Below are 12852 nucleotides of genomic sequence, written 5' to 3'. Positions count from 1 at the left end.
GGTGGCTCTGGCTGGACAAGTTTCACTCAAGGAATATGTAGATTGAAATGAAACTAGGCAATGGTCGAGATATTTTGAGCAGGAGATATGGTTCTGGCTCTCGTGTCTATGTATGCAGTGTCATAAAGACCAACTTCATGGTTATGTGACCCGAAGAGTTGTAATGGACCCTGTGCTTAGAAGGTTTTAATGATCTATTGATGTCATCTTGAAATTCTTAATGCTTTTTGTTTGCTTGTTTCTTTTTGACAAAGTGTCTGGCATTTTCATTTTGTGCCAGACCTTGCAAATTACATAGCTGGCCCTCGTCTGTGTCTTTGCTGGAAGTTGGAAAACAGCTACCAGGGGCCCTCCACGTCATTAGCACCAATAACTGGTCCAATGATACGGACTGATACTATCATCATTAACACCATAATTTCCAAATATGGCTGCGTCCCTCCATGGGGTGCCACCAATTGTCCACTACTTCTGCTACATTAAGTCCACTACTACCCACCTTCAAGCTTGAGCATCAACTAGTCCGATGTCTTAGTGTAGTGAACAAAAATATATAATAAAAATGATAATTTATTGGTGATACAACAGAGAATGGGAATAGCTAGTTTACCCTGAGAACTTTGACCGTCTGCCTTTCATCTCAACATTTCTAGAGGAGGTTGGAATGAATGCACTGGGTAAATCTGAGAAAATCTGTCTCTGCCTGGGTCTGGAGTAGGGGAGGTGGGAAGGTTGTAGGGGAAAGTTGAGTGTAATTTTTTTTAATGCATGTTTAATGGCCCTTTGACAATGGGTTTTTAAGAAACGGAAATAACCATCTGCATGCTACACATATTTCTTCACTGATACCATGCGTTACTTTGACGGCTGTTGAACTAAACTGATATGAGGAATTTTTAACTGCATCATTTTTAAAATTACTTTTTTTTTTTTTTTTATCTACGCCGTCCTCACGTGGTGCTGATTTTCTTCATTGTCTTTGTTCTGGACGTCTTCTTTTAAATGACTTCCCGCATGTGAGAAACACTGAGCAAACGCTGATGAACCACTTTTTTTTTTCGTCTTTAAAATAAAAATTTATTTAATCTGTAACAAGAACATTGAATCCACACATTTGCGTACACGTTCACATTTAAAAACAGCAGAACACATCAGTAATTAAAAAAATCTATGATACAAGTGGACCATTTCAACCACCAGGAATATTAAGGAAGGAGATGAGACCACTTTATATTCTGCTTCAAATGCCTCAGAAAGGTCCCAGAGATTCCAGGGAGCACCTGCTTTATTTAATAAAATGTGAGCATAAAAGTTTGGACTGGCCTGGGGCAAAAGTAACAGTCAGTGGGAGAGTCTTTTGGACGTATTTTCTACATTTAGAAGAAGTCCTACAAAATAAAGTAGAAAGAAAAAAAATTAAAAGTCACCTCAAGCTATGCCAGGCAAACCAAAATCCAATAAAACATGAAAACCAAACAATTCTCTGTGGGCCTGTTGATTGAGAATCATGTCAGGGCTAGTTACCCAGTTTCCAGATTGGGTCATCAGCTTAAATTAAGGCCTGGGTATTAGCCTTGCTGTGTATCAGGACACTGCCACCAGTTTTGCTGTGAGGACACAGATGGCAGCACTAATCATATACCCTTTGAGGCATCTTGAAGCCACCCTTGGTTGACTTTTGCTTTGTTAAGAAGAGCCTGGGGCTTGAACATTTTCGCCAAGATTTCTGGTGATGTGATTGGCTGACTGACAGCAAGTATACTAGGGTTGCCTTCTGACAAAGCACTGTCACCAAACGAAGCAGAAGTTGGTGACAAGGGGCTTACATCATGAGCATCATAAGTGGAGATCATTGTTTTCCTATAAAGTCCTGGGCTTGAATATATACTTCCTGATCCAGGGGTGATAAGAGGCCCCTCTAATTCAAGTGCCTCATCTTCAGACTGGTGCATCCTTTCTTGTCAGGTCATGCATATTTTCAGGATTGAAAAAAACATATGAAGAAAACTAGAGAAGGGGTGTGGTCTTTGGAAGACTTATTCCAGGCCACATCTTCCTCTTTCTCTTGGTTTCCAATGGTTTAGATTCTTTTGGCTTTCTACCTGAGGGCTGTTAAATTTTTAATGAGTAACTTGAGACCTTCATGAAAGACTATCATGAAAACCCATATGATACAATCACTGGGAAGTATCCCAGACTCTAAATTTGGACACATATAGCCACATATATAAGTTTATTCTTCGACGAATCACCCAGAGTCTCCCACTCCATCCAGGGAAGATGATCAGACACCATGCCTGGCTCTGTGAGCATGATTTGGGTCACTTAATAAGAGCATTTGGGATCCACCACTCTAACCCCAAACAACAAATATCGCTTTGGAAATTTTGGTGTGAAGCAGGGAGAATAAGGTTTCATCTTGGCAAAACTACAGCACTCCTCACCCTATAGGGAAATATGTCTGTCTCTTTAAGCCAAACAGTTCCTTCACTGGCTCCACCCAATCTGAGCTTCCTGGCTCAGAGGTTTAAGGGGTGCAAACACTTTTCCCTCACAGTTAAAGCAAAAGCACCAGCTCAAACAGCTTCTTTGGAGATCAACCAGAACTCATCAGCTCATTCCAAAGAAGGTGAGCCTGGCCTCAGAGCAATGAAGCCGTGAGGGGCAGCAGGACACAGGGGTGTGCTTGGGGGTTGGGTTCTGGTCTGAGAGGGGACCCGGTACTGTGCCAGCAGCCCAGCAAGGAGGATGCTGCCCCAGGGGTCCCAGTGCAAGGTAGGATGGGAGTAAGGAGATGGATTGTTCCAATGTCCACACGTCTCCTACTCAACAGAACAAACTTGCTGAACAGCATGTCTCCATCAGTTGCTGTCGTGACAGACATTGAGTGCTGCCTGACACCCCATCCATTTCCCTTAGTGGGAAATAGTGTCCTCAAGGCAGTTCTTTAGAGCTGGAAGGCAATTTAGAGACCGGTCTGTCCCAACCCCTCTTTTTCCTGAAAGAGATTCTGAATCCCAGACTGTGTGCAGGTGGTTCGATCAATCTCCCAGAGATACCCAGGACACTAATGGCACAGGAAGTCTAGAATTCAGCTGGTTGTATCCTTTGCAACATTTAAGGAGAGAAATGGTGTGATTGACAGTGTAACAGAGGAGGTAAGGAGAGAGAATGAGGGGAGAGAATGAGCTATTCTATAGAAAAAAATGTGCATGAAGCCCTTTGGGTGCCTTCCTTTATTCCAGGCTTGCTACCTGTTCATGTTTCTGGACAGAGTGTGAACTACCTCCGCTTGCCTCTCCTGATCAATTTCTGATCCAATGTAAACAGAAATGTAGAATCAAGGACCTGAGAAGGAACCAGCAATAGGCCAAAGCATGCAGGGTTATGCATGAGTATAGGGGTCGACATACTTTGCATTGGATCTGTCCTCTGCCCAATGTCCTTTAGCACTGTGACCTTGGGCAAGTTTCTCAGCATTCTTGAGCCACATCAATTTCCTCATTTAAAAATTAGAGTGGGGGCGCCTATCTGGCTCAGTGGGATGAGCATGGGAGTCTTGATCTTGGGGTTGTGAGTTTGAGCCCCACGTTGGGTTAGAGATTACTTAACTAAATAAATAAATAAGCTTTAAACATTAGAATAATAAAAAATGAGCTTCCTTGAAGGCTATTTTTGGGAGAGTAAATAACATAATGTCCAAAACATTGGTATACAGTATACATTCAGTGTGCTTGGTATACGGTACCCGTTCAGTAGTGGTTAAACTCTAAACAAGTTAACCTTTCTATTATGGGACATTTTTAACTCCTTCGAAGATAAGGAGAATAATGTAGAGCACTTCCATGTTCCCATATCAGGCTTCAACCATGACCAACTTATGTCAAACTTATTGCATCTAATAACCCTTCCCACCTGCCCCAGATTATTTTGAAGCAAATGTCAGACATTGTATCACTTTATCAGTCAATATTTGAATATATATGTCTGAAAGGTAAAGACTATTAAAAAATACACCATAAGGAGACATGAGAGCACAATTTGAATTAAAAATTACCAGATGTATTTCAATTTACTGATTGTCTCATAGATTTTAAACTTGAAATCAGATCCAAGTATAGTGCATAAATTGCGATTTTTTTTGATATCTCAAGTTTAATTTGATGAATAAGTTTCCACCTTCCTGTTTCTTGTTGTAAAATGTTTCTGTTTAAGAAATGGGTGGTCTTTTGTCTGAGATAATTGGACAATGCACATTTTGCTCTCTAATCCTCAAGATGTCATTTGACATGTTCTTCTAGTTTCAGTGTTTTGTATAAATGTATCTTTAAGGAGAGGCTTGATCAGATTAAGGTTTGCCAGGTAGTTTGGGTGGGGATATTTCATAGGTGTAGTTGTAAACTTCCATCAGAAGGCACCTTATATTTTCTTTTGTCTTCCTGTGATGTAGCAGACAGGAATGATTGCCGAGAGTAAGTTTGTTTCAATAAGGGTCACAAATTTAGGATATTCTAATTCTATCAGTCTTTCTTGATTATTGGATGGCAAAATACTATAAAAAGAAACTTTCCCTCAACAATACTTTCATCTCCATGAGGTGCAGTTATATAAGACAAAAAGAATACATGATTCTTTCCTTTTATTTGTTCATGTTCAGAATGATGACATTATTTCCTAGCAAACTCCAAAGGGAGCACTTCACTTCCTTTAAGATGATGGTATTGTTATGAATGCTTGGATTTCAACACATTTAATATATATAGTTTTTAAATTTTTTAGTGTTTATTTTTGGGAGAGACAGAGACAGAGCACGAATTGGGGAGGTGTAGTGAGAGACACACTCACACACATTGAATCCAAAGCAGCCTCTAGTCTCTGAGCTGTCAGCACAGAGCCTGATGGTGGGCTCAAACTTAAGAACTATGAGATCATGACCTGAGCCGAAGTCAAACGCTTAACTGGCTGAACCAGCCAGGCGCCCCTATATTTGATCTATTTTAATCCATTGGAATTATTATTCTCATTGATACTCAAATTGCCCTATCTCTGTACAGTCAGCCCCTTCAAATTGGCTCTTTACCCTTTTTTGATCAGATCCAAGCTTTTTTTTTTTTTTTTTTTTTTTTTTTTTTGGTGAGTACTCCCTACACCCAATACAGGGCTAGAACTCATGAACCTGAGATCAAGAGTTGCATCTCTACTGACCAAGCTAGCCAGGCATCCCATGCTCTGAGTCGTTTTTGATAGCATCCATGATATTTCTAGTACGGCAAAGTAGTCTAGGATCCACTTGGACCTTTCCTGGCCCAGATATGGAATCAGTACCTTCTCCTAAGAGGCCTAATGTTTTTGGTGGGAGATGGCATTGGAAGATCACAGTCTGGGCACTAAGGGTGCTCATTGCCATGGACTTGTCACTGGGCTTCAAAACTACACATGTGCACAAAAAGCCAAGAATAGGACAGGATTCCTGAAAACAATTTAAGATTTTTTTGCAACTTTCCCCCCTCTTTGGCCTTATGCTATATTTTATTAGGGATCGACAATGAAATGACTGCATTTTCAAGTTTCTTGGACCAATTCTTTGTGTGGTGTGTCTATTACTCCAAATACTAGCTATTCCATTTGCTCTTGATTTTTACTAGTTATCTTAAAATATAGTTTTTGTTGTATAATTATGTAAACTATTTACAGATTTCCCCAACTATCCAAAAGCCGAATGTCCCTAGGAAATATTTTATGAATCAAAATGACATTACGTGGAGAAGCAGTTCCCATGAATTTATATGGAACAATATTTGAGCATTCCCAGATCTCCCCAAGATAACCTCTCTTTTGTGTTTCTGACAGCTTTAGACACAACCTGCTAACAGATGTACACAATCAACTGACAGAAAGCTCACATACTCATCTGGCTCACAGCTCTGGAGGCTGGATGCTGAGCCCCTGTGTGGGGTTCCCAGGGAAGGTGCTTGGCCGCTGGAGTGGCCAAGGGTGCACTCTGCCTCTCTGTTAGCTCTGTAAACTCCCAGTAAAACAAATGCTGAGCGAAGTAAGCCAGGCAGAGAAGGACAGAAACCATATGTTTGCACTCATAGGTCTAGCAGGAAAACAGGAGAGACCTAATGGAGAACCAGGGGGGAGCGGAGGAGGGAGAGAGAGTTGGGGGGAGAGAGGGATGCAAAACTTGAGAGACTATTGAATACTGAGAATGAACTGAGGGTTGGGGGGGAGGGGGGAGGGGGGAGAAGAGGTGGTGGTGATGGAGGAGGGCACTTGTGGGGAAGAGCACTGGGTGTTGTATGGAAAACAATTTGACAATAAAATATTAAAAAAAAAACAAATGCAAATCACTGTATTCACTTTCAGCTGTTATTGTAAAAATGAAAAACCCTCTTTGAATTTATTTCAGCCAACAATACCATGTGCACATGTAGGTCTTTCATAAAAGCAAAGAGGTGAAATTTGAATGTTTGAAAAGAAGGAAGTACATGTTTTCATGACAAATTCATGAAATCTCCGTATATTCAAAGTAGTTTCCAGCTTCTAAGCCACCCCACTCTCCCCAGCCCCTGTTCCTCCCATCCTCGTGTTAGTAACTTCTTTGTGACGGTTCAGACCATCTGTTGCTGCGTTTTCATGTGCATGAAATATATATTGTATTTTGTACCATAGTTCATGTTCCTCCCCATTAGAGAAATGGCAGTAAACCTTACATTATTTTCTTCACTTTGCCTTTTGTTGCTTAATGAAATGAACTGGAGATCTCTCCATCCTGGCATATAGAGATATTTCTTATTCCTTCCTACAGTTGGGTAGTACGTCGCTGTGTGAATATACCTTAGTTTATTCAACCAGTCCCTACTGGTGAGCATTTGGTAGACTTTTTGCTGTCACAAATAGTGATGCAGAGAATAAACATATGCCTAATCTTTTCCTGTATTTTCGACAGTGTTGCTCTGTGATATCAGGAAGGAAAACTTCCTCCACATTTCAAGGTCTTCCAGTGGCACTAAGAATTACACTTACTTGAGACAGATTAACAAGAGAGAAAAAAAAAAGCAGTGTGCACGGATGCTCAGTAATGAAACTGAGATCAAGAGAAATGACCAGGGCCAGCAGTTTTTATATTTTTTAGACAAAGAGATAATGGGTCTGTGAAGAATTGACAAGACAAGGAAACTTAATTTTGTGAGCTTCTGTTAGGGAGGAATTCTAAAGAGACTTTGGGCTGGAGGAGTAAATTCCTAGAAAGTAATGAGTTGTTTACATTGCCTAAATGACTCTAGATCTCCATCCCTGGTCATAAGGGTGTCTCTTTACCGCCTGGGACAGGGAGGGCTCATTTCACATGGGAGATTTGTTTCCTGTTTGCAGGGGGACAGAGGAGAGTCTGAGTGACCTTCACACACAGGCTGTATCTTAAGTAACTTTTATTTAAAATAGTATGCCAGGGGCACCTGGGTGGCTCAGTCTGTTACGCGTCCGGCTTCGGCTCAGGACATGATCTCGTGGTTTGTGGGTTCAAGCCCAACATCGGGCTCTGTGCTGACAGCTAGCTTCAAGCCTGGAGCCTGTCTTCGGATTCTGTGTCTCCCTCTCTCTCTGACCCTCCCCTGCTTGCGCTTTCTCTCTCTGTCTTTCGAAAAGAAATAAAAAACATTAAAAAATTAAAAAAATAAATATTTAAAATAGTATGCCAAAGCAGCATATCTTGGGGTGACCCACCCTTGGCCACTATAGGCATAAATCCTAAAATCTGGACTCGTAATCCAAAGATAAATGTATATGTACTTTTGTAAGATATTGCTAATTTCCCTTCCGTAGGTTTTAGATTGTTTTTCTATTCCCATTTGCCACAGAGAAGAGGACCTGTTTTCTCTAAACCTTTTCCAACAGATTATAGCAGCAAATTAAAAAATTTTTGCCAAACCCGTAGGTGGATAAATAGTATCTCAGTGTAATTTTAACTTATTTATCTTCTTTTTCTATGTTTGGTTTATTTTTCTCTACTTTAAGTGAGTGTTAATATCTTTTGTTAATAGTTAATTGTCAAATTGGTTTCCATATATCACCCAGTGCTCTTCCCCACAATGTCCTCCTCCATTACCACCACCTCTTCCTCCCCCCCTTCAACCCTAGGTTCCTTTTCAGTGTTAATATCTTTTTACATAGTCAAGGGGGCATTGACATTGCTTTTTTTCCCTTTGAACTGTTTATTCATATGCTTTGCTCCATTTTCTATTAAGCTGTTGGTCATTTGTCTCCCTACTTTTAGGTGTTCTTTGTAGAAGAGGAGAATTACCCCTCTTTGATATAGGTTGGAAAAACTATCCCTCTAGTCCTGCATTTGTGTTTTAAATGTCTGTGGTGTTCTTTGCCTCACATCGTCTTTTAGATCTTTATGAAGTCAGATGTATGAATCCTTTTCTTTACTCTTTTTCTTTTTTCACCAAGTTTTATTTTTAATTTTTCTTTTATGGTTTATTGTCAAGTTGGCTTTCATATAACACCCAGTGCTCATCCCCACAAGTGCCCTCCTCCATGCCCATCACCCCACTTCCCCTCTCTCACTTGCCCAACAGCCCTCAGTTTGTTCTCAATATTTAAGAGACTCTCATGGTTTGCCTCCCTCCCTCTCCCCAAATATTTTTCCCCCTTTCCCTCCTTCATGGTCCTCTGTTAAGTTTCTCCTGTTCCACTTATGAGTGAAAACATATGGTATGTGTCCTTCTCTGCCTAACTTATTTCACTTAGCATGACACCCTCCAGTTCCATCCATGTTGCTACAAATGGCCAGATTTCACTCTTTCTCATTGCCATTTAATGTTCCATTATATATATAAACCACAATGTCTTGATCCATTCATCAGTTGATGGATATGTATGCTCTTTCCGTGATTTGGCTATTGTTGACAGTGCTGCTATGAACATTGGGGCACATGTGTCCTTGTGCATCAGCACTTCTGTATCCCTTGGGTAAATCCCTATCAGTGCTATGGCTGGGTCATAAGGGAGTTCTATTGTTAATTTTTTGAGGAAAAACAAGTTTTGAGGGAAAAAATTTCCAGAGCAGCTGCACCAGTTTACATTCCCACCAACAGTGTAGGAGAGTGCCTGTTTCTCCACACCCTCACCAGCATCTATATTCTCCTGGTTTGTTCATTTTAGCCACTCTGACCGGCATGACGGGGTTTCTCAGTGTGGTTTTGATTTGTATTTCCCTGATGATGAGTGACGTTGAGTATGATTTCATGTGTTTTTTGGCCATCTGGATGTCCTCTTTGGAATGTCTGTTCATGTCTTTTGCCCATTTCTTCACTGGGTTATTTGTTTTTCGGGTGTGGAGTTTGGTGTGTTCCTTATCAATTTTGGATACTAGCCCTTTATCTGATATGTAATTTGCAATTACCTTTTTCTAATTAAAAAAAATTTTAATGTTTTATTTATTTTTGAGAGAGAGAGAGAGACAGTGAGAGCAGGGGAGGGTCAGAGAGAGAGAGAGAGGGAGACACAGAATCTGAACACAGCCTCCAGGCTCTGAGCTAGCATTCAGCACAGAGCCTGACAAGGGGTTTAAACCCATGAACCTCGAGATCATGACCTGAGCCAAAGCCAGGCGCTCAACCTACTGAGCCACCAGGCACCCCTGCAACTACCTTTTCCCATTCCATCAATTGTCTCTTAGTTTTAGTAATTGTTTCCTTTGCTGTGCAAAAGCTTTTGATCTTGATGAGGTCCCAATAGTTCATTTTTCTCTTGATTCCCTTACATTTGGGGATGTGTCAAGTAAGAAATTGCTGATATTGAGGCCAAAGAGGTTGTTTTTGCTTTCTCATCTAGGGTATGTGGTTTCCTGTCTCACATTCAGGTCCTTCGTCCATTTTGAGTTTAATTTTGTGTATGGTTTTTTACTCTTTTTTCAAATCTTAGAAATAGTTTCCCTGCACCTATGTTACAAAGCATTTGTCTGATTTTCTTCTAGTATTGATAGGGATTGGTTTTTAATGTGTAGGTTTATAATGTGTTTAGAATTTGAAGGGCATGAAGAAGTGGGTGCAGTTTTGTGTCACTCTGTGTGGTTTTGTAGTTATCCCAATGCTGGTATCAGTCTATCTTTTTCTCCATTGCTGTGAGATGCTGCCTAATGGAAGATAATTGTAACAAAATACAATTGAACTGGATACTCATGAATATAGTAGATCAATTTGATTTATGTCTAAATTGTCTGTTTTTGTTTCATGTACTTTCTATTTATGCACATGTCATACTGCCTTAATTATAGAGGCTAAAATATTTTACTATCTGGTAGAGCTGGTCCTCCCTCATGTTTATTCTCATTATTGATTGTACAGGCTAGTTTTCCTTTTTCATTCATCCAAAAGAAATTTATAGTCAACCATTTTAGCTGCAGGGAAAAAAGTGGTGAGAAAAATTTAAATTTGTATTTATATAAAATTATGTTAAAGGAGTATCTATTAAATCAGTGTTGAATTGGGGAAATGTCTTTTGTGCATCTAGGTAATTTTCTTCTTAATCTACTAATGGGTATGTGTCATAACAATCCATTTTCTCATATAAAACCTCCCTAGTATTTCCAAAATAAATCACATTTAAACGTGGGGTATATTTTTTAGTGTCTAATAATTTATTTGGGGTTTTTGTGTTAGTATTCACAAATGATACATACCTATAGCTTTATTTGTTGGTAAAATCTTTGTTAGCCTTTGGGATCAATGTCATACTGGTGTTATAGGAAGAATGGAAAGTTTTACTTCTTTTTTAAGTCATCGCGAATAACTTAAGAAAGGTTTAAGTGAATTCCCCATGAAACCATCTGGACCTGGTACTCTTTGTAGGGGAACTCTTTAACTACCTTGTTGTTTCTTCCATAGTGATTGAAACATTTCGTCTTTCTGTCTTTATGGGACTGACATGGAGAGTAGACTACCGCAGGTTTTCAGGGAGGAACGCAAAGGAGATAAGAGGGAGGTGATCGTTTCCACTTACCTCTGTTCACTCTTTCTTCTCCTTCCCTTCCAGAGCCTCCTGGTAGTGACATGGCGGCCCCTCAGGACAACACTCTGCGCATTGTTCTGGTGGGGAAAACTGGAAGTGGGAAGAGTGCAACAGCAAACACCATCCTGGGGAGTAGAGTCTTTGACTCTAGAATTGCTGCCCGGCGTTGTCCAAAAGCATCCCGGGAATGGAAGGGAAGGAATCTTCTTGTTGTTGACACCCCAGGGCTCTTAGACACAAGGGAGACCCTAGAGACCACATGCAGGGAAATCAGCCAGTGTGTTCTCTACTGCTGTCCTGGGCCCCACGCCATCATCATGGTCCTGAAGCTGGGCCGCTACACGAAGGAAGAACAGAAAACCGTGGAATTGATCAAGGCTGTCTTTGGGGAGCAAGCCCTGAAGCACATGATCGTGTTGTTCACTCACAAAGATTACTTGGAGGAGCAGAGCCTAAGTGGCTTCATAGCAGAGGCTGATAACAAGCTAAGAAACATCATCAAGGAGTGTGGGGAGCGCTTTTGTGCCTTCAATAACAGAGCCTCCGAGGCTGAGAAAGAAGCTCAAGTGCAAGAGCTGGTGGAGATGATAGAGCAGATGGTGCAGAGCAACAGAGGGGCTTACTTTACCAATTCCATTTATGAGGAAACAGAAGAAAGGCTGAAACAACGGGCAGAAGTCTTGAAGAAGATCTATACAGATCAATTAAATAATGACATTAAACTAGTAGAAAAGGAATACGCTCATAAATCAAAGGAAGAACGGGAGGAAAAAATAAAATGGCTAAAGAGCAAGTATGAGGAACAAATGAAAAATATTAGGGAAGAAGCTGGGAAGGGCATATCTGATGATGTTTTAAATGTGATTATGAGGGTGCTTTTAAAAATATGGCATATGTTTTGGTAGTCATGTCCATTCCATTTTTTCTTCTGAATTTACGATGACTTGTGGTAGTGGTAGATTGTAGTTTCTATAGATGGCTGTAACAGTAGCTTCTACTTTTCCTACAACCTGACCCTGTTACTCCTGCCACTGAGTTGTGGGGTTCTGTGTCCTCTACCTTGGAACAGGAACACTTTGTGACTCTAAGGGTTAGATATGGGAAATGTGTTCTTGCCCTGTAGGGGTTTTTGCCCTTGGAACTTGACTGTCATGTTGTGAGAAAGCCCAGGCTGTGCCTTGAGAGTCTCCCCTGAAGAGAACCTGAAGTCCCTGGCCCATTCCCCTGGCTTTCCTTTCATCTGTGAGCCAGACCAACTTGCAAGTGAGGCACCACAGAAGCCAGTCCTCCAGCTCCGCCACCCCCCCACCACAGGCGAAGTTGCAAAAGCAGAGATGACCCATTGCCACTGAGTCCTGCCCAAATTGCATCTTTATGACAACAAATAAAGGATGGTTTTTGTTTTTAACCACTGCGCTTCACAATGGTTTGTTATGCGGTGAGAGCTAACCAGAATGAAGCCCCTTTCCAGCTCTCAGTCTCCACTGCCTCCCTTTCCCACGTGTTCCTCTTGACACAAAGTTTGCATAATCAGGCAAGGGCATATAGAGTTCAAAGACCCAGGAAAATTCAACTAGAAATCCGGCACACTTGAAGGGTCAGCACCACTGGTCACGTGCATTTTTCCAGTGCACGGCCACATGTAATGTCTTAGGGAGGCATCGGGTTTTTCTGGAATGATGGTTCTGTGGGTCATGGAGATCTGGTAGTTGCAGGATGCTCTTACTGGGTTTCTCTCTTTTCTTTTTTAGGTACCATCCTAACTTAAAATGTCTCCAACTGTAACTGAAAAATCCCATCTGGGCCACATAGTTTTCATTTGCTTCTGAAGAC

General features: G+C 40.9%; 1 protein-coding gene across 1 annotated transcript; it reads left to right on the top strand.

Annotated features, from left to right (window-relative positions):
* Nucleotides 1-2520: 2520 nt before the first annotated feature.
* LOC115277384 (GTPase IMAP family member 7-like) lies at nt 2521-12427 on the top strand. The gene is made up of 2 exons (XM_029921553.1): nt 2521-2629; nt 11044-12427. The coding sequence occupies exon 2, from the start codon at nt 11061-11063 to the stop codon at nt 11922-11924; it is 864 nt and encodes a 287-aa protein (XP_029777413.1). The 5' UTR covers nt 2521-2629; nt 11044-11060; the 3' UTR covers nt 11925-12427.
* The last annotated feature ends 425 nt before the right edge of the window (nt 12428-12852 follow it).

Source organism: Suricata suricatta, chromosome 2 (assembly GCF_006229205.1).
Source record: "Suricata suricatta isolate VVHF042 chromosome 2, meerkat_22Aug2017_6uvM2_HiC, whole genome shotgun sequence".
NCBI classification, from domain to species: Eukaryota; Metazoa; Chordata; class Mammalia; order Carnivora; family Herpestidae; genus Suricata; species Suricata suricatta.
Note: the sequence above shows the minus strand (reverse complement) of the source record. Positions and strands in the feature narration are given on the sequence as shown.

Excerpts from the sequence above, each read along its gene's own strand:
- LOC115277384 (XM_029921553.1), top strand. The coding sequence starts at position 11,061 with ATGGCGGCCCCTCAGGACAACACTCTGCGCATTGTTCTGGTGGGGAAA.